Source organism: Eriocheir sinensis, chromosome 53 (assembly GCF_024679095.1).
Source record: "Eriocheir sinensis breed Jianghai 21 chromosome 53, ASM2467909v1, whole genome shotgun sequence".
Lineage (NCBI taxonomy): Eukaryota > Metazoa > Arthropoda > Malacostraca > Decapoda > Varunidae > Eriocheir > Eriocheir sinensis.
Window position 1 is genome coordinate 2,997,018 of NC_066561.1, and position 26,877 is coordinate 3,023,894.

General features: G+C 47.0%; 1 protein-coding gene across 12 annotated transcripts in view; it reads right to left on the minus strand.

Moving 5' to 3' along the window:
• The window catches only part of LOC126983178 (histone acetyltransferase KAT6A-like), a 55,720-nt gene extending 33,390 nt beyond the window's left edge, over window positions 1–22,330 (minus strand). For 3 of the 12 annotated variants that reach the window (XM_050835739.1, XM_050835738.1, XM_050835735.1), the window contains exons 1-3: window positions 22,102–22,330; window positions 14,996–15,297; window positions 8,220–8,690 (exon numbers count right to left, since the gene is read on the minus strand). In XM_050835739.1, the coding sequence (XP_050691696.1) occupies window positions 8,220–8,690; window positions 14,996–15,271 (747 nt within the window). In that variant the 5' untranslated portion in view covers window positions 15,272–15,297; window positions 22,102–22,330. Of the gene's footprint in view, window positions 1–6,694; window positions 7,513–7,588; window positions 7,797–8,219; window positions 8,691–14,995; window positions 15,298–20,245; window positions 20,264–22,101 lie in introns of those variants that run through there. The other 9 variants (XM_050835747.1, XM_050835746.1, XM_050835744.1 and 6 more) reach the window with 7 other exon arrangements.
• Window positions 22,331–26,877: the final 4,547 nt, after the last annotated feature.

A 26,877-nucleotide genomic window follows, 5' to 3' on the forward strand; every position in this document is an offset into this window, starting at 1 on the left:
AAAAACCCTGCCAGTTACACACACACACACACACACACACACACACACACACGGGGCCAGTTACCACCAGATGAGATACACACATGAACTTATTGAGAGAGAGAGAGAGAGAGAGAGAGAGAGAGAGAGAGAGAGAGAGAGAGAGAGAGAGAGAGACTACGCACATCAGCTAATTGATTATGATGGGGTGTGTGTGTGTGTGTGTGTGTGTGTGTGTGTGTGTGTGAGAGAGAGAGAGAGTCCTTAGTAGCTAGGATGTATAAAATTACCTCACACACACACACACACACACACACACACACACACACACACACACTAATAACAATAATAATAAGCGACTAATTAATAAGAAAATAATGAATCATCCGCCGCCACCGCCATCATTATTAAAGGGGAGAAGAAGGAAGCTGATGACCTAATTAACTTACGTACCTGTATTAACTCACCTCTCTCTCTCTCTCTCTCTCTCTCTCTCTCTCTCTCTTCCTGTCTAGCTCTGCCTCCCTACTTCCTTCCCTTTCTCTTCTTCCTCCTCACCTCTACACAACCTTCTCTCTCCCCCTCAACGCAGTCTTCTCTCTCTCTCTCTCTCTCTCTCTCTCTCTCTCTCTCTCTCTCTCTCCACTGACCTGTCGACCTCTATTGATTTTTATGAAGCTGGTTGATGACGAAGAAAGAAGGGAAGGAAGGGAGGGAGGGAAAGAGGGAAGGAGGGAAGATGGGAGGGAGGGAAAGAGGGAAGGAGGGAAGATGGGAGGGAGGGAAAGAGGGAAAGAGGAGGGAGAGGAGGGAGGAAGGTGTGGATAGGAAAGGCCAATACACTGGGAAGAGGAGGAGAGAGAAGGAAATAGCTGATAGGGAAGAAAGAAAAAAAGACCAAGGCATCAGAGAGGAGGAGGAGGAGGAGGAGGAGGGGAAGGAAGAGGAAGAGGAGGCTACAAAACTAAAAAGGAAGGAGGAAGAGGGGGGTATGGGGGAGAGGGAGAGGAAGGCGTGGGGGAAGGAGGAGGAGGAGTGAGAGAAAGAAAGGAGAAGAGATGGATGGAGATGAGACTTCTCTACCGGATGCTCTCTATCTCTCTCTCTCTCTCTCTCTCTCTCACACACACACACACACAAAGCCGGATAAACAACAAACTGACAACTCTCCCCTCCTCTCTCTCTCTGCCCGCGGCTCACAGATGGCGTTGGGAAGCAAGTGGCAATATACTAGAACCTTTTCCTGTGTTACAAGTTTATAGTTATGTAAGTACTATCATAAGTGGTAGCAGCAGTAGTAATAGAAGTAGTAGAGATGGTTGCAGTAGTTGTAGTGAGAGTATAAGAAATAGTAGTAGAATAGTAACATTGTAGTCGTATTAGTAGTGGAGGAAGTAGTTATATGGCTCATTAAACTTAGTAACTGTAAGGAAGGATGTGACAGAAAAAGAGGGGAAGGAAAATATTAAAAGGCAAAGGTGAAGGTTAGCAGCAGTAACCACAGTAGCAGCAACAATAGTAGTAGTAGTAGTAGTGGAAGTAATAGTGCAAAACCATCAGTACTCTATTACTATTATTATTTTCGTTCTCTCTCTCTCTCTCTCTCTCTCTCTCTCTCTCTCTCTCTCTCTCTCTCACTAAAGCGAGGGAGGATAAAAGAGAAGTAGGAAAAGAGCGGCGCTGATGTTTCCCAGAATATGCTCTCTCTCTCTCTCTCTCTCTCTCTCTCTCTCTCTCTCTCTCTCTCTCTCTCGGTTTTCTGTATTGATGACGCCGAGTGAGAAAGGTCAACACCAAAAAGGAGAAAGGGAGACCGGGAGAAGGCATTGATCCCCATTGTTTGTATGAACGTGTATATATATGTATGTATGTATGTATGTATGTAAGTTTACGAGTTTGTGTGTATCTGTGTATTATATGACAAGACACGATGATGGTATTGAGTTTACATAGTTGAAGGATTGTTGAGAAGAGGAGGAGGAGGAGGAGAGGAAGAAGAGGAAGAGGAGAAACGCTCGAGGTGAGAGGGTTCATTTTAGGGTGAGAGACGGAGGAAGGGATGAAGGGAGGGAGGGAGAAGAGAGAAAGGAGAGGGGGATAGAGAATGCTGGCTGGCCGAGAGAGAGAGAGAGAGAGAGAGAGAGTGTTGAGGTAAAGATGAAGGAAAGGAAACAGCACACCACCCCCTTCCTTCCCACGAGAGAAACAATAACCACAAAAAAAACTATAAAGAAAAAAATAAACGCAATCCCAAGTATACACACACACACACACACACACACACACACACACACACACACACACACACACACATATACACACACACGCACACAATACACACACCAAAACAAACAATAAACCAAAGAAAATGTATACAGAGGAAGAAGTCGATAAATTGGTGTGTTTAATGTATTCTTGGCAACTGTGGTGAGGCGAGGGGCGGGAGGGAGGGTTGCCAGCTATCACAATAAAGGCTTTTTAGTGGCGTTAGCGTTGGTGATGGAAGGTAGCCTCAACACGTGTAATGACTCTCTCTCTCTCTCTCTCTCTCTCTCTCTCTCTGAAGCATTTGGTAATAAGTTCCGGTACGGTTTCAAATTCATGTTCGAACCATAAAGTTTCAGTTTGATTGAATCCCAAGTCGTAAACAGAATTCTCTCTCTCTCTCTCTCTCTCTCTCTCTCTCTCTCTCTCTCTCTCTCTCTCTCTCCAAGGTTTGCACGTAACAATTCGTACCTAGGGACACACACACACACACACACACACACACGGTAAACATCTTGTGTGTCGTGACCACCATGTTGGGAGGCAAATATAGGCTAATTTGCATAAATATCCACACACACACACACACACACACACAGGTATTCATCTTCATTAATTTTATTCACATACTTGACCACCTGTGAATGTATGTGTATGTATGTATGAAAGTGTGTGTGTGTGTGTGTGTGTGTGTAACAATTAAGCCTTTTTAAGTAGGCTAGGTGGCGGCAGCACCGGCAGAGAAAGAGGTGATGAGGAGGAAGAAGAGGATGAAGAGGAGGGTAAGGAGACGAGGAGCAAAGGAGGAGGAGGAGGAGAGTGAGGAGGAGGAAGGTAGGGGGACGAGGAGGAGGAGGAAGGTAGGAAGAAGAGGAGGAGGGAGGCTGCAACAAGGCATTGATCGCTCCACACCTCTCCTCAACACACACACACACACACACACACACACACACACGGAGGAAATAAAGGAGGGACGGACAGACACAAACATACAGACAGACGGACAATCGGTGAGAGAGAGAGAGAGAGAGAGAGAGAGAGAGAGAGAGAGAGAGAAGGGGAGGCAGGTGAGGAGTGAGAGCCACACCTCCCGCTAGAAGTCTAAACAATCTCTCTCTCTCTCTCTCTCTCTCTCTCTCTCTCTCTCACATGAAAGGCAAGCGAGTGAAGAAAGAGAGGAGACAGAAAGAGTAGTTACCTAGGCTATATTGATTGAAGGAGAGGGGGAGAGGGAGAGGAAGGGAAGGATAGGGAGAGGGGAGAGGGGGGGAAGACTCCACAGGTAGGTAAGCAAGACACATACCGCTTTGTGTGTGTGTGTGTGTGTGTGTGTGTGTGTGTAAGAGATGAAATACATAACACGCAGAAAATAAAGTATATATGTGACAATTAGCATCTCTCTCTCTCTCTCTCTCTCTCTCTCTCTCTCTCTCTCTCTCTCTCTCTCTCTCTCTCTAACACGCCTCACCTGTCTACCTGTTAATTAGCCAATCAACCTTCATCTACGAAATTAATTATGAGAAGAGATGGAGGTGAGAGGAAATAAGGGCGAGGGGGAAAGAGGGAGAGAGGAAGGGAGGGGGAGGAAAGGAAGGATGTTTGAATCTCTCTCTCACTCTCTCTCTCTCTCTCTCATTATCTAAGGCAGAAGATATTATTAGCAACAGGGGGGAAAGGAGGATTAATGAAGAGAGAGAGAGAGAGAGAGAGAGAGAGAGAGAGAGAGAGAGAGAGAGAGAGAGAGAGAGAGAGCGGGGGGGGGGGGTAACGAAGTAAGAGTGGAAGAAAGAAGAGATGATGAGATAATACACAAAGAAAAAGAAGAATCGAGGTCAGAATGAGAGAGAGAGAGAGAGAGAGAGAGAGAGAGAGAGAGAGAGAGAGAGAGAGAGAGAGAGAGAGAGCATTCCTCCACGTCCTCGTCCCCTCCCAGCACACTCCTTCATTCCTCAGTCTTAACAATGTATGCACTTATCTCCTGTAACCACCACCACCACCACCACCACTACAACCACCACCACGACTACTACCAAAACAATAACAAAAAGAGTAATAGTAATAATGATAATAGGAAGGATACAATGAAGAAGGAAAGACATACAGATAAACAATGATACCCTAACACGGGGATGATGAAGAGGAGGACGGCAGGTGGTGAGGCTAAACAGAGGAGGAGGAGGAGGAGGAGACAGGTGGTGAGGGAGGCAGGTGATGAGGAGGGAGGAGGGAAGAGATAGGTGAGGACGGGAGGGATTGTGAGAGGAAGAGACGGATAGAGAGAGAGGGAGAGGAAGGGAAGCAGCTGCTCTCTCTCTCTCTCTCTCTGTATGAGGCGAGTGAGTAGCAACACGCACATGAGAGACAGACGGATGGATTGATGGATCGACACACACACACACACACACACACACACACACACACATAGACCAGAAAGACCATCAGCGGACATAACATAATTGAAATGCCGTCATGAATTATTTCTCTACAGCTCCTCCTCCTCCTCCTCCCACTCCTCCTCTTCCATCGATTGCAAGGGGACGAATGACGCTTTGTAACGCTTGTCTGCTAGTGCCTGAGAGAGAGAGAGAGAGAGAGAGAGAGAGAGAGAGAGAGAGAGAGAGAGAGAGAGAGAGAGAGAGAGCGTGGGTGGGTGGAAGGCAAGGGAGAGGAAGGTAAACGGGTAGTGATGAGGGGTAGTGAGGGAGATATCATGTGTGTGTGTGTGTGTGTGTGTGTGTGTGTGTGTGGCATGTGCGGCATGTCCTGCGGTCTGTGTGCGTGGGGAAACGGGAAGAGGAAGGGGGGAGGGGAGAAGTGGGGGAGGAAGAGGAAGAGGAGAGAAAAAAAAAAAGTGAAACAACAAAGGTAGAGAATAATGTCAAGCGGAGGTGTCGAGGAGGAGGAGGAGGAGGAGGAGGAAGAGGAGGAGGAAGAGAGAAGAAAGGAATAATGAAGGTGGAACAGGAAAGGTGGAGAATAAGTGGAGTAGAGGTGATGGGGAGGAGGAGGAGGAGGAGGAGCAGGGGTAGATAGTTTTTACAATTGGTGTGCAGCGGAGCGTGTTGTCACAGAATAATATAGTGTGTGTGTGTGTGTGTGTGTGTGTGTAAATAAATGATAAAGTTCCCTTTTTATTGATTAATCCGACGCTTTGAATATAAATGAGCTGTATCACACACACACACACACACACACACACACACACACACACACACACACGTATATAACAATGAATTCATGCATACAAGTAAAAGCTATATGTGTGTGTGTGTGTGTGTGTGTGTGTGTGTGTGTGTGTGTGCGGTAACAGGGTTGACAACAGGAAGCACCGCAGTTTTTATGTATACAGGAGGAGGAGGAGGATAAAAGGGACGCTGAAGAGAGGAAAGGAAGGAGGGAGAGAAGGAGGAAGGTGTACACGTGATATGAGTACAAGCAGGGAGGAGGAGGAGGAGGAGGAGGAAAAGAGGAAGAGGAGGAGCAAGTGTAGCAAGAGTGTAGCGTAAGAAATCTCTTTGTTTATTATACACTTCCAGTAAGAGAGAGAGAGAGAGAGAGAGAGAGAGAGAGAGAGAGAGAGAGAGAGAGAGAGAGAGAGAGAGAGAGAGAGAGAGAGAGAGAGAGAGGAAACAAGGAAATTTTGAGAGGAAATACTACTTGCTTGTGGTGAGGAAATGTATATACACACACACACACACACACGACCCCGTTATTATACACCCTCACGTATTGAGACACCATGAATGGGACCTTGTAGCGAGGTTATGAGAGAGAGAGAGAGAGAGAGAGAGAGAGAGAAAGTCTCTCTCTCTCTCTCTCTCTCTCATTCACAGTCCCACCTCACTCCTGCTAACTCATTCATCTCATTCCTGTAAGGCTTCATTCACCACCACCACCACCACCACCACCACTACTACAACCATCATTATCACCACTTTGACCCCATTCACTACAACCTAGTCTTGTCATACTACCACCAGCATCACCGACTACTACCATTCGTTCTACTACTACTACTACTACTTCTATTATCACCACCACAAATCAACCACTTCTGTCGATTTAATTTTCTACAGCTTTTACTACTACAACTACTACTACTACTACTATATCCATCTCACCCATCCCGCCCCGTCCCACCGTCACATTCACTAGTGTCACACATTATGTAAAGATGCCCCGCCCATTCTCTCTCTCTCTCTCTCTCTCTCTCTCTCTCTCTCTCTCTCTCTCTCAAAGCTATTAGTTGTGAATCGGGGCAAGTCGGTGAGTCACGTGGGTTCCTCAGCACACACACACACACACACACTCCATTGAAGGTCGTGTGTAAGCTTCGGCGTACACACACACACACACACACTATTCTTCAACTACTCCTTAAGACCCAGCAACAAGGGAGGGGAAGGGAAGATAGAAGAAGGGGAGGGGGGAGAGGGGGGGGGGAACGTACCGGCAGGAAGAGGGGGAGGAGGACTGGGAAACGTGGCAGCTAGGCGAGGCATCCTTGACCAAGATGTGGCACCGTCGCAAGCCCCGAACAGCTGGGTCGGTCGCGTGGAGCCCAACGGAAGGACTGTGTGTGTGTGTGTGTGTGTGTGTGTGTGTGTCAACGTATTCACATCACTGTTACAGCCACACGCATCCACTCCCGTCACTATCACAGCACCACTTGTCACTTATCTCCACACACATGCACGGTTTTCAGTAGTATGTGTGCGTATCTTTGCGTACACACACCGGCTCGCTTACACACGTGTCCACTATCACTTGCTGTACGGTATCGATTGGCACTTATCTAAATATACACACACACACACACACACAAGAGATTCAATGTATGTGCGTATTTTTTTCGTGTATGGCACTTTTGCGTACACACAGGCACTGCTATACGCACTCACGCATACACACGTCATCTGGCGGTGGGTAATGCGTGTACACTGGCACTAATACGTTCACGCACACATATTTAATCAGTGGGTGGGTGCGTGACGCGTACACACACACACACACACACACACACACACACATTCACAAAGGCCCGAACACACCCGTTTTTTTTTAGTGACACCTTTCTGAGCTTTCACTCCCGTCACAAATACATTATCTCCTAAACACACACATCGGCAACCCAAGTCGTGTAGTAAAATAACAAATCACACACACACACACACACACACACAAAGGTCCTTAGTGCCAGTGTAATCAGGTGTGATGCCTCGACAGGTATACCCAATGACCCTGGTGGCACTCGCAGGTAAATTGGGCGCCAGAAGGATACGTATAGGATGGGTGTGGACTTGTGTACGTGTGGTTAGAAGGGGGTCACTGTACACACGCTTACCCATCCTGAACTGCGTATGCTCCTGGGCTGCGTATGGGTGTGTTTGTTTGAGTGGGGGAAGGAGAGGGAAGGGCGCCGCGTGGGGTGTTTTAGCGTGGGGGAGCGACGGCAGGAGGTCCCCCAGCGCTGCGTGAGGCACTACTGAGGCACTGAGCAGCAGCGACCCGGTGGTGGTGCGGTGGCTCACATGATAAGGTGTGTGTGTGTGTGTGTGTGTGTTATCATAGTAGGTAAGATAAGCATACGCCATCCGCCGCCACCACCACTACCACCACCACATCCTATACCAACGCTTAGCTATCTAGGGGCTCCGTCATTCTCTCTCTCTCTCTCTCTCTCTCTCTCTCTCTCTCTCTCTCTCTCTCTTGAAGGTCAATGAGTGTTATGTTAAATGTGTGTGTGTGTGTGTGTGTGTGTGTGTGTCAAACTAGCCAGTCGGGCGGGGCGGCGAGGGTCCCCACACACGCACGTGGAGGCGAGGGGCGGCCCAGGTAGCCCGCCCGCCAGCCAGGGAGCCAGCCAGGTAGCAATCCGTCAGCCGTCACCTGTCCGCTCTAGACCCTTCCCTCCCACCCGAGACATGCACAGGAGCCAGCCAGCCAGCCAGCCAGGTAGGCGGCCTCGAACTTACCTGGAGATGTGGGTTGGAGCCGTCCAGCGAGGGACTATGAAGGTGGACGCCCAGGTCATCGTCGTCGTCGTCAGGGCCGCCTCCGAGCAGCTTCTTGGAGACGGAGGGCCTGCCGGTGGACTTGCGGTGCCTGGCGGCGGTGCCCAGCGTGAAGTTCTTGCCGGACTGCGCCAGGAAGCCCCGCTGCAGGGCCCGCTTGGTGGCGTGCCGCACCAGGTTGCCGATCTGCGGGTCATCGGTGGGGAGGGCGCCCTGGCTGTGCAGGTGGGCGGTGATGTCCTTCAGCGAGGATCCCTCCGGCCCCAGCTCCCGCACCGCCCGCACCACCTTCCCCACCAGGTCCGCCGCCCGCGAGCTGGCCGTGGGCGTCCGCACGCTGAGCCGCCCCCCAGTCCGTAGAGGCGGGTTCTTGGGGTCGGCGTACGACTCTAATCCTTTGTTCTCGATGTAGAGGATGGCGCCACTCTCCACCTGCGGGAGGCAACGGCAGGAGGGATGCTTAGTACCCGACCTTGGCCTCCTCCCTCCCCCCTCCCTACCCCCCGCCAGGCCCCGTCTTGCTAATTACCTGTGTCTGCACCTCAACCCGTCCCGCCGGCCAGACACTCACCCGCCCCCCTCCCTTCCCTCATCCCGCCACTCCGGCTAAAACCACCACGCATAGCACGCCCACCACCCACACCTCCTCATGCATGCCCCCCCCCCCCCCCCCCACCACCACACACACACTCACACGCCAATGAGAGGGACAAATGGAGCAGAGCCACAACCTAAAAACAGGACACAGCGAACAGCAACCCAAAAAAGAATCTAATCCTCTTACCTAAGATCACATCGCGTTTTTTATCCCCTTGTAATACACACTCCCCTCCGCTTCTTACCTCCTCCGCCTCGTTCACTGCTCAACCAGCCTCATACATACAATCCTTACACTTTTAATACCACAACTATTACTCCATTCACACTCCCTCAACCTCACATAACCATTCCTCCCCCATCTACCCCCTCCTAATATACAGTCTACTCCCCCATCTACACTTATCTACTCCCCAAACTCCCTCTATCTACTCCCACCGAGCCTCCACATCCATCCTCCTCCAGCCTTTCATAACCAATCCTTCCCTTGCACCCCCCACACCCCTTCCCGGCTGGCGAAGTGGGCAGCGGCCGGCCGTGACCTTAGCAGCGGCGCATAAGGCCAAGGGTGTGTCAGGGAAAGGTCTTCTGGTGTTCCATGACCCAGAATGACCTATAATGATGGATGACCCACTCTTCCGGGCGCGAGGAGGAGGAGGAGGAGGGAGTCAACAAGATAGCATGTGCGGACGAGCCAGACAACCAACCAGCCACGCCAGCCAGCCTCTCTCTCTCTCTCTCTCTCTCTCTCTCTCTCTCTCTCTCTCGGCCCACCTGTCCCACGTGTTTTCTCCACCTGCCTCTCCCTCCCGCCCGCTCTCTCTTCCTCCACCTGCCTCCACGTGCTCCATCCCTCGCTTCACTCTTCCACCGATTCATCCCTCTACCTACAACTGCCCTTCCTCCTCCTCCTCCTGTTTCTTTCTTCCTCCTGTTTTAAAGCCCCCCTCCTGTTCCTATTCTTCCTTTTAAAAGCCTCTTCTCTTCCTCCTTTCATTCTTCCTCCTCTCATGTTCCTTCTGCTTCCATTCTTCTTCCTATCATTTAAAGCCTCACTTGTTTTTCTTCTATCTCAGTTTGCTCTCATCCGTTCTTCCTCCTCCTATCAAAAGTTTCCTTCCTTCCATTCTCCCTAATCCCTCAGTCTATCAAAGTCTTCCATCCTCCTCCTCCTTCCTCCTATATTTCTTTCCCTGGCCTAACCCTCCTCGTTGTCCTTGCTTTCCACCTTGTTTTCTTCGTTTCCTTTCTTTTCCCATCATTCCATCTTGTCCTTCCTTTTCTGTTCTCCCTCCTTTTCCTCAATACTCTCACCTAAGCTTCCTTCCTTTCTTCATTCCCCTTTCCTTCTTACCTAACCAAAGCCTTCCTTTTTACTGTTCTTCCCTTCTTCATGTCCTCTCTCTCCCTTATCTTCCTTAGCGTTCATTCTTCACTTCTTCCTAACTCTTTTCCTTTCTATCTTCCCTATTATTTCTTCCTCCATCGCTACCTTCACCTAATCCTCCATTTTACTCTTTTTCCAATCCTCTTGCCCCACATCCATTCTCTTTTTCCAATCCTCTTGCCCCACATAATAAAAGCCTTCCTCGACAGCTTCCTTTCTCCCCCTTTCCACAACATACACATCAGCACCACATAATACGAGTTGTCGTTAAACACTGTTCCGTCAAGGGGGTGATAAGCTGGGTTACGGAATGCTGTTGTTAATACCTCAAGTCCTTGCTGATCCTGTGTTGATATTATGCATGAAAGGCGTTCTCCTCCTTTACCCTGTTATTTTCTTGTCTCCCCCCCCCCCCCTCTCTCTCTCTCTTCCCTTCCTCTTCTCCGTCCTTTCCTCTTCCCCTCTCTTCCCTTACTCCGCTCTCCTTTCCCCCTTCTTTCCTTCCTCTTCTTCTCTCTGTTTTCCCTTCTCTTTCCTTCATCTTTCTCTCTCCTTCCCCTTCCCCTCTCTCTTCCCTTTCTTCCCATCCCCTCCAACTCTCTCTGCCCTTCCTTTTCTCTCTCCTTATCCCTTTCTTCCCTTCCCCTCCAACTCTCTCTGCCCTTCCTCTTCTCTCTCCTCCCTCTCTTCTTCCTGTTCTCAGTTTCCAGTTTCCTTCCCGCTTCCCCCATCCCTCCCCCCCCCCTTCCACCTACTCTTCCTCTCACCCTCCACCTAGTTCTTGCTGGTCTACTAAACTGAAATCAACTATGAGGGAGGAGTCAGATGATGCCCCTGAACTCAACAATAATAATAGAAGCAACAACAACAATAACAATAATAATAACAACAACAATTCAAATTCCTGTCCTATCTTACGCGAGGCAGCCACAGTGATACAAAGTCGCAGTGTTGAGAATCCTAGACTGAATTTGTGTCATGAATATGCATCATTTCATTCACAACACTGCAAGATGCTCAGGTAAGCTCAGGTGACCCAACCAGGTAATAAAAGCTACTACTCCAGGTATGTTAGAAGGGCAGGAGGAGGAGGAGGAGAGAGGAAGAAGGAGGGGAAGAAGTTATTTTAAGGAGAGGGAAGAAAGGAGAGGGGCAGGTCAATGAAAGAAAGGGAAGTGAAGAGGGGAGGGGTAGAAAGGAGGGGAGGGGGATGGAGAAGCGAAAGGGAAAGGGAAAATTGAGAAGGGGAAGGAAAGAGGGGAAAGGGAATGGAGGAGAGAAAGGAGGGGGAAGGAAATGACCGAGTGATTGATAGGACGAGGGAAGGGAAGGGAAGAGAGAGTGGGAGGGGAACGGAAAATAGAGGGGTGGGGGAGGGAAGAGGAAAAGAGGGAGATGGGAAGAAAGGGGAAAGGGGAAGCCATAAAAAAGCCTAATTTCCATCGTATGTAGTGACGATACCTGACCATCACCTAACCTGTGTGTGTGCGTGTGTGTGTGTGTGTGTGTGTGTGTGTGTGTGTTACCTGCATCTGCATACCTGTCCTTTCTTTATCACAGGTGGCGCGTGCGTTAATGAAGCTGCCTTTGTTTTTACGCTGGCTTATTGTTCTTGTTTTTGATCTTTTACTATTATGTTTGCTGTCATTATTATTATTATTGTTCTTATTATTATTATTATCATCATTATCCCACATTCCATCTAGTATAAGTTATAGTGACAAGGGTGATTTCTATCCATAATATTTACTGATACTATTTAATCCTCCCAAATAGCCAGACTGATACTAGAAACAATGAAAACCGTAAAATATTTTCTTTTCCTCAAGGTCACGTGAACCATAACACTTGAACGAAGAGAAAGCACAATGAGCTGATTTGTGAGAGAAACGGTAAAGAAAACAAAAGAACAGCTTGCAGAATGGAGAGAGAGAGAGAGAGAGAGAGAGAGAGAGAGAGAGAGAGAGAGAGAGAGAGAGAGAGAGAGAGAGAGAGAGAGAGAGAGAGAGAGAGAGAGAGAGAGAATAACGGGTTTTAGTACAAGTCTGTTCCTGTACAATACCACTGACTGTACAAGAAAGAGAAAGAACAAAAGAAAATTAAAGGAAAACAGTGCACGCATATAGTACTAGATCACATACAAGCCAGAAGCATTAGTACAATCCTACAGCTCCTACTCTTGTGCTGGTTGCAGGAACAAGAAGGAAGGAAATACCACAAGTGACAGGTAGTGGGTTCAGGACAGGTAATGAGAAGGAAAACAACAATGGAATACTGATGCTACTGGGTGAGGGAGGTGATGGTGATGCTGCTGGTTCAGACTATATAAAAAACAGGCAAGGCAAGATGGAGATGAGTTTGGGAAAGTCTCAGGGCCGTATTACTGAACATTCTGTCGCCCAAGTTCACTAATTTGACAAGGCTTTCATAGGAGTTGTGGGCATTTCTAGGAGTAGTTCTGTGACCTTGGTGATAGTGTGACCCTTCCTCTGTACCATGAACCTAAAGAAACACTCATTAGAACCCGATTGACCCCTTCTTTGACCTTTAGAAATAGATAATGTGAGAAGCAAAAGTGTCTTGTAATACCACTCTCAGGGAGGTGGATGTCTTGAGATGGAAACAAGAGCATAAGGGTGATGATGCCTAAGAAAGGGTGTAAAGAGGGTGACAAGACAAGGAGGTGAAGGGATGGTAGTAGTGATGATGATGCTAGGGAAGGGTGATAAGGAAGGTGATGATAATAGGCTAGAGGAAAAACTGAGTAAGAGTTTGAGCAGCAGTTATTATAATCATGCTCCTTATTGTATGAAAAGGTTAGGAAGAAACAGCACCATTAACCCAGTAGCAGCGACAGGCCAAATTTGTGCCTTTACCGTGTACCAGCGAAGGGCCATATTTTTGCCATGATATAAACCCCCAAAAAATAGATGATGCATAAACTGATCACAAATGCGTTGATATATATTATGAAATGGTTTGCGTGAGTGATGATTTTTTCTCATTTTTCCGCTTAGTGGGGCCTGTAAAAAGCATGATCCCCGCAGCTACTGGGTTAACTAAGCCAAGGCAATTATTATGTCTTACACCAGAGGAGGACATGGTGAAAAATAACAGAAAAAAGTATATATAAAGATGAAAAAGCAGTAGTCAGACCTGTTTCATGACCCATAACCCTGCAGCAGCCATCCCCCTAACATACACCCCCCTAAATACCCCCAAAAAAAGTGTGAGGGGGGGGGGGGGGAACTAGCACTTAACCCAGAGCAACAAGTATGGGAAAAAGGCAAGAGGGACAACACCACTCTCGTAAGGCCAGGGAAAGACAGGTAAGGTGCAGGCAACTTAACCCCTTGACTGTGGATTTCCTACCAGAAGACATCGCCAAGCTACAGGAATGGAACAAAAAGTGGCTGCTACAATTCAATGAAGAAAAATGTAAATTGCGCCTTGGGAGGGGATATCCAGCACACCAATACCACATGGGAAACACTCCACTATCCACCACAGAGGCAGAGAAAGACCTGGGACTATATGTTACCAGGCTACAAGTGAAGGTGAAATACATGCCAATCGCAGCAGACAGGTTAAGATACAACCAGGTAAGGTAACACCACATAAGGAGTAAGTGGTAGGCCCAGGTACACTTCAGTCACACCTCTTGTTAAGCCAGGGAAAGACAGGTAAGGTACAGAAAGATAAGGTGCAGGCAAGGTTCAAGCAAGCAGACAAGTTAAGATACAGCCAAGTAAGACCACATAAGGAGAAGCCCAGGTAAGGCAAGACCAAGTAAGGAGAAAGTACACCTCTCCTTAAGCCAGGGAAACAGGTAAGGTGCAGGCAAAACTCAGGTAAGCAGGAAGGTTAAGATACTGCCAATTGAGGTTAAGACCACATAAGGAGCAGACCCAGGTAAGGTGCAGGCAGGTAAGAAGGTAAGATATGATAGTATGCCACAGTTAAGAGAAGGTAAGGCAATGCCAGGTAAAGAGGTAAGATATGATAGTATGCCACAGTTAAGAGAAGGTAAGGCAATGCCAGGTAAAGAGGTAAGATATGATAGTATGCCACAGAAAGAAGCAGGTTATGTCAGGTAGTATGTCCAGGTAATGTAAAGACCAGGTGAGGAGAAGTCAAGATATGATAGTATGCCACAGAAAGAATCAGGTAATGTCAAGTAGTATGTAGTCACGTTATAGATCAGGTAATGTAAGGTAGTATGCTCAGGTAGTGAAGGCAGGTAGGGAGAAGCCATGGTCATGGTAGGGAGCAGGTTATGTAAGACAGTGTTGCCAGGTAAGGTGCATGTAAAACAAGGTGCAGCCAATAAGGTAAGACAAGGCTGAGAGGTTATGTGCAGGTAAGGTAAGGTATTGCTAGTCAAGACGAGGCAACATACAGTAATACTCGGGGTCATGTCAGGCTTTCCAGTGCCTGAGGCTTGGCTGGGTAAGCTAAGGCCAGGTAAGGTGTAGGCCATGTTAGGTAAAGTAAGGCAAGAAAGGCCCAAGGTTCAGGTAGGACAGGTAAACTAGGTAGGGCCACCATGCTCACCTGTGCCTAAGGGTTGGCTAGGCACGGTAAGGTAAGATTAGAGGTGCCGGCATCCTAAGACTATATGTGAGGCATACTAAACAAGTGGTCATGTCACGCTCACCAGTGCCTGAAGATTGGCCCGGTAAGGTAAGACCAGGTCAAATACAGGTAATAAGACTAGCATGGCATCCTAAACCCAGGGTCATGCCACACTCACCTGTGCCTGAAGGTTGGCCACCACAAGGTCTGGGGGCACAGTGTACAGCTGCCTCATGGTCTGGGTGATGCGCTCCAAGTTGGGCCGCTGCTTCTGGGACTTGATCTTGGAAATAGCTGCCAGGAGGCGGTGTAGCCACTCCTCGGAGGACGGCAAACACGAAGACCCAGACCCGCTGCCTCCTCCTCCTCCTCCTCCACTTCCACTACTGCTGCCTCCGCCGCCGCCCCCTCCTCCACCACCACCACCACCACGGTCCCTGTCCTTAGGGCCCATAGCGGCTCACTCTCACATCATTGACACTGCAGAGGGAGAGGGAAGATGGTGGTTAGCTATTGACTGTGACAGGGTGTCAAGGGAAAGTTTTAGTGAAGTGATTCTTAAAGAGAGAGAGAGAGAGAGAGAGAGAGAGAGAGAGAGAGAGAGAGAGAGAGAGAGAGAGAGAGAGAGAGAGAGAGAGAGAGAGAGAGAGAGAGAGAGAGAGAGAATAAATAGGAGCTAAACATAAATAATCTACCTTTCTTAGATCTTATTTCCATAATTAAAGACAAAATTTCTTGGAAGAACACCCATCAAGTCTTCCAAAGCATACACATAAGTTACATAATACTATAGTTTCCCCCAAGTTTCCTAAAGTTTGCATGAACATTACTTAGAAGGCTAAACTGCAAGGCCCCACTAACCCAGGCAGTGCTGAGGTTATGTAACGAGTCCTGTAATAGCCCATCACTGCCAAAGACACGGGAATACTGCATAATGGGACAGCCCAAATAGCTACATGACCTGCCTTGCCCATCCACCGTTGTAACTCATGTATAACAGACCACTAGGTACCGGGGCTGATGAAACATGGAAGACTGAGGGATCCAAAAATAACCTGTCGTCTACCCAAACTGTGAGAGGGAAAGTTCATCCACTCGCTCCTAGGCAACAGGCCAGCCGACGAGGCACCGTGAGGTATTTTTAACAGCCGGGCCCAGACACAGACATGTCCCAGCAGCTCACTGGTACCTGATGCATGCACCCACACCTGGTAACGAGCAGTCACAGGTAGAGTGCAACACATAACCCTGCCTCCTTGCCACCCCTACCATACATGGCACACAGCCAACAACTTGGCTAAGAAAAACTCACTGGGCAGCTTCTCCAACAAGTACTGTTTGAGGCACCCCCTGGATAGCCCCATACAACAGCAATGGTTTCTTACGAGCCTGACGCAATAGTTTGATAGAGTTGTCACTACTACTTGGCTCTTTTCTTGAGGTTCTGAAGCAACTCTTGTCACTTTATCACTCTCTTCCTCAGCATGAGTCTGTTTCTGATGGTCAGTTGAAGTGGTAAGTGTACAGACGATGACACTTTCTGTGCACTGCGTCTCCTTCGTGAGGGAAGCACTGTTTACCTCACCGCTGAGTTCACGAGACAAAAACTGCCACGCACTTGATAACAAACAACTTGGCACGACTGAGCGGTGTCTGGCAGGAGCCTGAAATGACCCTCCCGGCCCGGCACCACACACAGCCATGGGCCATGAGTCTCCATGTTTTGTAGTGCCACGTCAAACGCATTGCCCCGAAACTTCCCACCTTTTTTACCTGGTCCCTTCATGAACCTCTTTATGGCTCTGTTGCATCACTGATCAGATAACTCCCCTGCTGATGGGGAAAAATATTGCCGCTCCGAGAGACCACGTTTTATGGGGCCACGACCACCCAAATTGACGTAAAGTGATAAATGTTTTACAGGATCAACATAACCTATGAAATACATGCTAGGCTGGAGTCAGGCACTTCATAACTATCACTATTGTAATGACACAAACAGACTAGATGCATCTGGCATCACCTGGCGGCACGAACCAATCACAGGGCCGTGCGGTGCGCACTTGGCAGCCGCCTGTGGCACTAACCTGAAACGCAGCGCAGAAAACATTAATAGGAGGCCAAAACTGCATGATTAGCCACACACAGCTACTCAGAGGGCAGAAAACATTTCCAAGACAGCTAATCATCCTCTAATGTAGTTCTCCTGGAGGACACCACAAAACACTCACGAGACACCTAAGAGCCTTGAGCTAATGACAACACTGAGACAACCTAGCCAGGGAACATAAAACATTCCCACAACACCTAAGAACACTGTGGTGGTGATGACACTTGAATATGGACACTTAAGAGATTTACTGAGTCACAGCCTTTTTGCAGCTGCCAACTCACTTCCCCAAGTAAACACGTTAACACTGGGAACACATCTCTGCCAACACCAACACACGATCCACCCCATCAAGCATCACCCGTAGTTTAAGGCACCCTTGTGCCAACATAGCTACCCTCATACACAGACCAAAGGAAAAAAGTTTCCTTCTTCAAGATGAAGTTTCACACTCAGGGATATGTAACAAGACAAAATATGATATTTAAATTGTGTTAAAATGATGCTGATGCAGATTTTGCTTTCCTTGCTCTTAAGAATTGCAATTACTACCTTGATGGACTAGCAATTGACTCATATTATGTTTTATAATCATAACAGACAATTTCCTCCCCTTGAAGGTTTAAGTATAAATAGCAAAGGCATTGAAGTAAGAAATGGTAGTTAACTAATGATATTTTTTATAGAACTGACATGAAGGCACTATGCAACAGATGATGATTCTATTACACAAGTTCATTTTGCAATACAACACAGCTGAGCACTGCTTAAGTTGACAACTGTCAGGACAAAGACAAACACAACAAAAACCTTTCTCATTTCTTTTAACAAACCAAGGACAAGACACACACATATACATAAACACACACCATACATACAGGCACATAGACCAAACTAGAGACAAGACACACATCTGTCAAACATACAGTCACACAGACAGCTACGGAGTGCTACGCTGACTCGACAAATTTTCAGGCAAAGCCTTGAAACGACACGAAAGTGAACGTCTAAATAAATCGTTCCTATAAGGTAAAACAAGTTATCAGCCACACCCTCCACCTGACAAACCAACACGGATGAACACCCACACTTTGTTCGATTTGCCAACGTTGAGTTTTCCTTTGAGATGGGTCAATGGCAGTGAAATCTAAATTTAAGGTGAGGAACCAGCAGGGTGAGGCACTTCTGCATATGAACACATGACACCAATTCCAAACAAGGCAGAGAATACCCTGCGGAGAGCAAGGTCCCGGCTAATGCGCATGTTCAGCCCTCAAGGCAATAGGACACAGTGCCAACCTCCATTGCATACTCCCCTGTGCCATGCACACGCACACATACACACTCACACACATCCTAAAGGAGTAGTTTTTAGTATCTATTTACCTTGCCACCTCCTATGTCTGCTGTTACAATAATAAACAACCTTGTAATAAATAGCTTTTCATCCACCGTTAGTTATTTAATAAATTTTACTCAATCACATGAACTGTCTATTTCCAGTTGAATACACAATCACAGAATATCACCAACTGTGCAGTATTTCCCTGGCCTGTGCATTTTGACCATCGGATTTCAGATTTTCCGATATTCAAATGCACGTCATGTGTCATTCATGATTATGTCTGTCACAGCCTGGATGCAGCGTGAGTGGCAGCATGCCTAGTGGTGCATAAAGACTGCTCCCATGATGCTGAACTATGAGGCAATTAGGGAAATGTAACCAAGGCAAAACTATCAATAGAATAGCATCTGTGTGGAGGAGCTGTGTTAAAAAAAGCATTGGGGAGTGAGCATTATCATCAGTTTGATTCGGGATGAGGGCCAAACCTAACTGAGGGCCACTGATGGCTTAAAGTGGTGAGTGCAATCTAGGATAATACATCTATCAGTGACTGCTATGTATGTAAAGTAATTCAGGGTGAACACAATACAAAAATATAACTTGTCAGTCACTACCTGTTTTGGATTTCTACCTGTTGACACTTCACTGTTAAACATATTAACAAAGCAGTGAATAAATATTAATATTCTTATATCACTTTTTGGTAATCATTCATTTGCAAGCATTCAATGATGTAACATATGCAAGAGTGCAGGAAGAGAAGAATAATATCAAACACAAATGAAACTACAAACATTTGAGGAATGTGATGACAAAGCACCGCAGAGCTTGACTAATCAAAACATTTCACACTGAGTTTGTAAAGGGGGAGACGCTTCCAAACCTTCATTACTAAATATAGAAAATAAGAAACAGCAGCACACACACTGACGACCCTTGATCACGAAGTCCCCGAGCAGGTATGCCAACATCACCTAGACTATTAGGGCCATATTCTAATACGTTTCAGGGCTCACACACCCACAGTTGATAAGGCTTTCGTAGGAGTCGTGGGTATTTCCATGGGTAGATTTATGACCCTGGTGGTAATATGACAAAAAGCTCCTGTACCATGAACGTGAAAAAAACACTCATGGGAGCCTTTCTGATAACCTTTGTGGCATTTGGAAATATTTGTTGAGAGAAGGGAGCGTCTGAGAATACCACCCTTAATTAATCACTTCGACCACACCGACAATCTTTTCACCTGAGTCACGAAGGGAAACAGGAAGTATGGTTGACATTTCATTTTCCGTGTCCTTCCTTTGCTGCCAATAACACAACCCTTCAACAAGTGGCACAATCACATTCCGTGTTCCTTGATCCCTGAGGGACCTCGTGTGCCTGGATGCTGCCTCCTCCTGCCTCCCCCCTTCTCTCTCCCTCCCACCCACCCAGCCAGCCCAAGCCTCGGGATAGAGCCTGCCACTGCAATCAATAGTCATGAGGGGAAAACACGACCCTCTCTGACCTTTGGCAGCTAAGTTCACCTCACACTTTCCAGGAATCGTTGGCAAGGCTTGAGAGTTCTCCAGTCATTGCCGCACACACACACACACTTATACATCCCACGCACCACATCGCTTGGTTGAGTATCACATCTACACAGTTTTATAGACTGATGATTTTTACGGCTTGTTTTGTGATGTATGGTGGTTTAACAAAGAAATAATGTAGTTCACAACACCCATTCTTGCAGGTAACACACACACACACACACACCGCACGCACGATACGCAGCCATACGCGGAATACGCAGCTCTCCTCTCCCGCTTCTTCTCAGCCCGGTACATACAATCCATAGTTCCAGTAAAGTCCTGCGGCCGGCTGATCCCCACATTCCAGGAATTGAATAACACACACACACACACCTATGTCCCCTATGGCCCGCCGCTTCTCGTGTAAACTTCAGAGGAAATCCAGCCTCGTGTTACCCTTTAATCCGAGTGTCATAATGGGTGGCAGGCCGCCAGCACACATCCCCGCGCGACGCTCCCCCTCCCAGCGGCATAACACGGCTAACACGGCGGTAAAACAAACCCAAACTGAACACTTGGCAGGATGCCGCTCCATTCCGCGAAATTAAAAGCAGTTTAAAAGCGGGACAAATAGTCACGTGACCTGTCACTGTCCGAATGGCCGCGCGAGGCGTGGAGGTGTGTTCGAGCGGCTGGCGGCGGCCACGGCAGTGAAGGCAGGCTGGGCGGAAGCACGAGGGTCCGCCACGTCCTGGTGGGCCCCGTTTTTTGCATACCTAACGTAAGCGACGCTGCGTGCACGTGTGGCTGTACGTGCAGGTTACTAAGCCACGTGTGGCACATGCCGCGGGCACCGCCACCGCCCGGGCCGCGGCCACACAGGCGACAAAACGGTTACAATCGATAACAATCAACCTGGCAACTTTTCCTCCATTACATCACCTCGCGCACCTTGGGCTCTGCTTAGCGTACCGGGCAACACACTACCTGACGGGTATCCTGTGTGTTTGGCATGAGGGGGTGGCGGCACACCTGAACTTCACCGACACGCCAGGTGACCATGCCTGTACTCCAGAACATGATTATTATCAGTATGAAGTCTTATCATCACACTTCAAACATTACGGTATCATACTCTCTCGGAACCACCTCCTGCAGAACTCTCTCTGACACACACACACACACACACACCAACAACAAAACGCAACATTCATCTTCTTCATATCTTGTGCGGCGCAAATACAAGCAAATTATGCGTCTCCCTTCCGGCGGAGGACAGAGCGTTGGGAACACTCGCCCGCCTTGGACAGCTGACTTGAAATTCGCGCCAAACTTATGCTAACAAGCGGGTGTCCTGAAGCTGCGTGTTCTTACTTTACCTGCAGGTCCTAAACACGTTCTGAGGCATTACAAGTCACTCCAAGCTTGTCAAGAGGTTACGGGGAGATAGATCACCATCCACAGACACCAGCGAGTTAAAAATGGTAGTCACAATCTTTGTTTTCAAGGAGGAAAGGGGTTATGCTATTGTCATAATGTTTCGTCCTACATCCTAGAATGTTTCACTTCCCCTGCACTCCCCGCGTGGACACAAACACAACACAACCACCTTGACTTGAGAAACACAGGCGAATGATCCTTGACGCGCATTTTGAGGGCGAGACGAGCAGCCCCACAGCCTAGTCGAGAGGAGGAAGGGACGCGAGTGTTAACTTGTGAAAGCCCGCCATGCCAGCCACCCGCGAAACCTAGCAGCCACCAACCACAACTCACTCCCGCCACTGGCCAGTAAGAGCTTCAAATCGATGAGGGAAATGCTCCTAGACGCGGATTTCCGTTATAATACAAATACTTTACCTAACTTCTTTCCTGTGTAAGTATCCCCACTGTCCTCCCCTGGCCTTACACACGCCTAGCCCCGTCCTCCCAGCCGCTGTGGAGGATAGATCGGCCTGCCCCAACTCGGCCTGGCCCCCCCACCACCTTCTTCAGAGCCTACATCAGGAAAAAGCCACTACACGATGCACAAACCGTTATCACAAGGTAGAGGAGGCCCGCGACGAGCCAGCCATGACGCGCCAGCAGGAAATCCTACCAAAACCTCACAGCGCGACGCCATTTTTCACCGAGGCTTGTTCCTCCCTCATTATCTCGCCCTATTTTCATGTGCAAATACAAATTCCAGCCGCGTACCAAGGCAGCAGGTGGATGGGAACACTCACTACGCTGCATATAATCAAGGTGGAGAGGCAGCGACATGTGCCGGGAAGCCTCTAAACCCGCCTAACCCGCCACCACACACCCGAGCTTACCGTCCACACAGGGGCGACCCAGCCAGCTGCACTTCTTGTTCTATTTATTCACCTTAATATTCACTTGAGCGCATTCTCACGCTTCCTATACAATCGCTGTGGTATCTAATTTCTTGTAGTCAATGTATAGCACTGCCAGACGGCGTGTATCCGCGATAAATCACAAATATTTCACGACATCACTCACACACAACAAAGACCAGAGACATAACAAAATGGCGGCCGCGCAGACCCCGGGTTGAGGCGACCCACAAAAAAAACCATCAGGAGTCTAAACACAGATGCGATCCATGTATTAACGATTATCACCGCTAATTACGACACTCCACCTTGGCCTTAGCGTCAGGAGGCTGCGTGTGGAGGCGATGTTCAGGACTAATTAGACGAATGGGAGTATCAATTAAAACAATAGCTAAAATCGGCAGTATTAAGTGGTCCCTCCGTTTTCTTTGCTGGAGAGACAAGTGGACTGTGATTGGTGGAGGCGCCGGACAAGCTGTCAATGGTTGGATGACGCATTAGTGACGTCACCACCAGCTACCAAGATATGACGCACGTGGTGACTGCCTGGGGCCCCGGGGTGTGTAATGGCACGATAAAGTGGTGATGAAAACACTTTGCGGAGACAGAGGTAGTGGTGATGACGGGGCGGGGCGGGGCAGGGGCTCATTAGGCGGGCACACTTCATCATCCATCATGGTGAGGGTGGGCTCTTAGCGGCCGCAACACCACACCATCACCAGATTACTTACTTCCCCCCTGCGATGGTGATGGATCGACGGCTTAAAACTTCTTTGACGGCTGACTTGAGACACGGAAGGAAGAGGAGAAGGAGGAGGAGGGCGGGAAAAGGCGGTGAGAGGAAGATGGAGGGTATTCAACACGGGTCGAGAACACATGCCATGGCCTATGAATTCTGAGAGGGAAGATGGTTTGAGTTATGATCGTGTTTTCTCCTTAGCGTCCCCCCGAGAGCTTACGTCAGCATGAGAGGCGCGCGGCACTTCTAGAAACATAAGAAAATCGATAGTGTGAATCATAATGTCCCTGCGTCGGCCGTGTGAGAGGTGGTATGTGGAAGAGGAGGAGCGGGAAGTGAGTGTTTGTGTGAGTGGGTGGGTGTGGATGTGAATGCCGGGAGGGGAGGACGGGGTGGGGAGGAGAGGAGTGGGGTTTGTTACGACTCCTCAAGGGAAAGATGTTTGTTATGTTTATTTTGTTGGTAAAAGTAATTATGTTAGTGAAGGAAGGATTAGTGGGAGGTGGGAGATATTAGGTCAGGAGGAAAACAAGAGCAAAATCCACGACCACAGGATTTCAGTACAACTCATAAACTTACAATATTACTTTATAGACACACAAATGGTTTATATTTATGCCATTATGCAAGTTATGTCGTTGGTGTGGCTTAGCGCGTGTAGGAAGCTCGGCCAAACTTGCACCGAGCCACTGGGAGCCAAAGTTTTATCGCCAGCATGACGTCACACACGTAAACATTGGCGCTTATCTCGCCTCAGCCAATGGCGGCCAAAGTTCACGGAGCTCCCTCTGACGTCACGGATAATGATCACCAAAAACGTTATGCACACGTCTTTCGCATAATCATTGCCTTAGCTAATGATACATACTCTATTATCAGGTATTAGGAACATCTCTGAAGCAGCGTTCCACTATGTTGCATTATAAACAAGTCAGCACTCAAATTTAGAGAGTTCGGCAACGTTCCACTTCTCGTTTATGGTTAGCGTTATGCAAGATATGTAGAGCACTGTGCAATACGGACTAAGTTGCAAGTGGTGAAGCAATACAACAAATAAAGAGACTAGTAAGATAAAAAACAGGAATATATATGAAAAAAATCAGCATGCCCTCATTTTTTTCCTAACATACCAATAGTAGTGTGTCTGTGCGTGCCGCCGTGTGTGTGTGTGTCTGTGTGTGTGTGTGTGTGTGTGGTGACATTATCTTACTCCTTGACAAGTCTAAAAGGCGCGCGTCAAGATAAATTATCTACCATCACTCAGTCAATGCGCCTACCTACCTGTCCATCGACCAGCCTCTTCTACCTGAGAGAGAGAGAGAGAGAGAGAGAGAGAGAGAGAGAGAGAGAGAGAGAGAGAGAGAGAAGGGGGAAGAATGTTATTATTATTAACCTGTTATTATTATTATTATTATTATTATTATTATTATTATTATTATTATTATTATTGTTATTTGTAGCAGTAGTAGTACCGTACGTAGTAGTAGTAGTAACAATAGCCCCAGGATCAGTGTGGCTCCTCCTGGCGGTCTCCACAGGTCTTCATTATAACGTATACGTAATATGAGTGCAAGGCTTACGCTGCATTGCCCTCCAGTTTGTTCACCCCAATGGGTTACGAGGGCAGCTTTAAGCCTCCCCTGCTGAGTCTGGCGGATGCTAACCCCTGATTTAGATGAAAACTATTGCTCTCTATTGAAAAAGTAAAAAAAAAAATATCGTGTATCCATTTTATCATTGCTACGTTTTTCTGGCTCTGAAAGTATTGGTTTACCGAGGTGATGTATTTTCTCTCTCTCTCTCGTTCGGTTTTGCAGTACATGGACGAATGTTTCATAAGGTAAATAAAAAAAATAGTTATTGCTGTACTTCGATATCCAATAATACCCAAACAAACTATTTCCCATCGAATAAAGCGTGATATACAGAGTGAATATATACAACTTCTTCACTGAGCCATGTGTCCTAATTCAACTTCGTGTTAATGTAATTCTGTAATAACTATCAGTCAACTTTAATATACACTCATCATCGCATCGTAACATTTTCCTTCAGTAACTATCATTATATCAACCACGATCTATTATACAAGTTTTTATGTAGAGTTGAGAACAGTGGTAACGTGAATCTATTTAGCTGTGTCCTAACTTATATTTCCATGCAGTTACAGTATTATAATAGTATCGTGGCACCTCTCCTCCCGAAATTGACCTCTCTTCTAAACTTTTTGTAGGGGCAGTGTGTGTGTGTGTGTGTGTGTGTGTGTGTGTGTCCTCATTATTTTTTGTTGTTGTTGCCCTTGAGCTGTTACCTTAGGCTACTTGAAAAAATAAGTCTCATACACACAATGTTTTGCAGGATTGAGAGCAGTGGGAGAGTGAATCAATATCATTCAGTTCTGCGTCTTATGTTTTGCAGATTTAAGGACATCGGTAAAATTACTATATTTGGTTATGCTTTTTCATTTTTCATGCAGTAACAGTATTAAATAAACCATTTCGACTACTATCTATCAATATACGCCTTTTTTCAGAGTTAAAGACAGTGGTCAAGAAAATATACTGAGGTTATGCGTCCTAACTTACTTTGGTGCAGTTATAATATTAATTCGAGCAGTTAGTTACAGTATCATAATAATATCAATCAGTCTCATACACACGATGTTTTGCAGATTTAAGGGCATCGGTAAAATATTATAAGGTATTAGGTTACGCTTTCTCATTCATGTTTCATGCAGATACAGTATTAAATAAACAATTTCGACCACTATCTATCAATATACGCCTTTTTTTCAGAGTTAAAGACAGTGGTCAAGAAAGTAATTTGAGGTTATGCGTCCTAACTTATACTTTGGTGCACTTATAGTATTAACCCAATCCGATCCGACGTTTTCAAATTTTCGCGCTCGTAACACCTAGCATCGTACTCATTTACCTGAACAACGATAACGCTCATGAACACTAAGTACTGGTACCGAATCATTAGTGTAAAACAATAATGAATAATTAGTAAAAAGAAGCTTGTGAAAAGTTTAAAAAAAAAAGTGTATCGTTTTGATCGAAGTGCCCGAGGGGAGGCCAGATATGTACCCCCTCGGATCGGATAGGGCTAAGTCTCTCGTAATCATGGCCTCTAATATATACGGTGTTTTACTTGCAGATCTAAGGGCAATGAGAGGAGAATAAAACCGTCTCGGTAGCTTCAAATCATCGGTCTTTGCCACATCAACACCGCTATATTTATCAGTGTTGGCCGCGTTAGTCTACCTGAGTGAGAGTAATCAATATAAGGTTCTGTGGAGCAGGTGGGCTGACTGACTGACTCACCTGTATTGGATTATCGATCCATCACACGCAGCTATAACCACCACCACCACAACCACTACATGCTCGCAGCACCTAATATACTCACACACATGCGCCGGAATATATACAAGGCAATCGTGTATAACTAATGGCTGACATTACAAGAGCCAACCACTTCTCTATCACTGCCTCTCTTCAACACACACACACACACACACACACACACAGTAGTAGTAGAAGTTTATTGACCACACCTTTACAATATTTTTTTTATTCGCACACGCCATGACCTGAACACGAATAAGCTGAATTCCGAGTTATGCATGATCAAAATACTGTAGTCCACAATAATTATAGGTAATACATCACATAGAACATTCAACAATATAAACACTTTAAAAATACATGTCCCAAGAAAAAACCTACAACTTCAAAACCAAGATAAACGACACAGTATATAAGAGAAACATGGTTAAAGAAAATGAAACACACACACACACACACACACACACACACACACACACACACAGCTTTCCCAGAAGTGAAATCGAGAGATGAAATGCTTCGTCAAATGAAATGGTCTGAACACTGAATAGCATATACACAAGATTTATGTATATGAAAAAAAAAAAAAAGTTGAAATACGAGCAGTAAATGCGAGCTTCACTAAGTCCGGTGAGAAAAAAAATAACAAACAAAAACAACAAATAG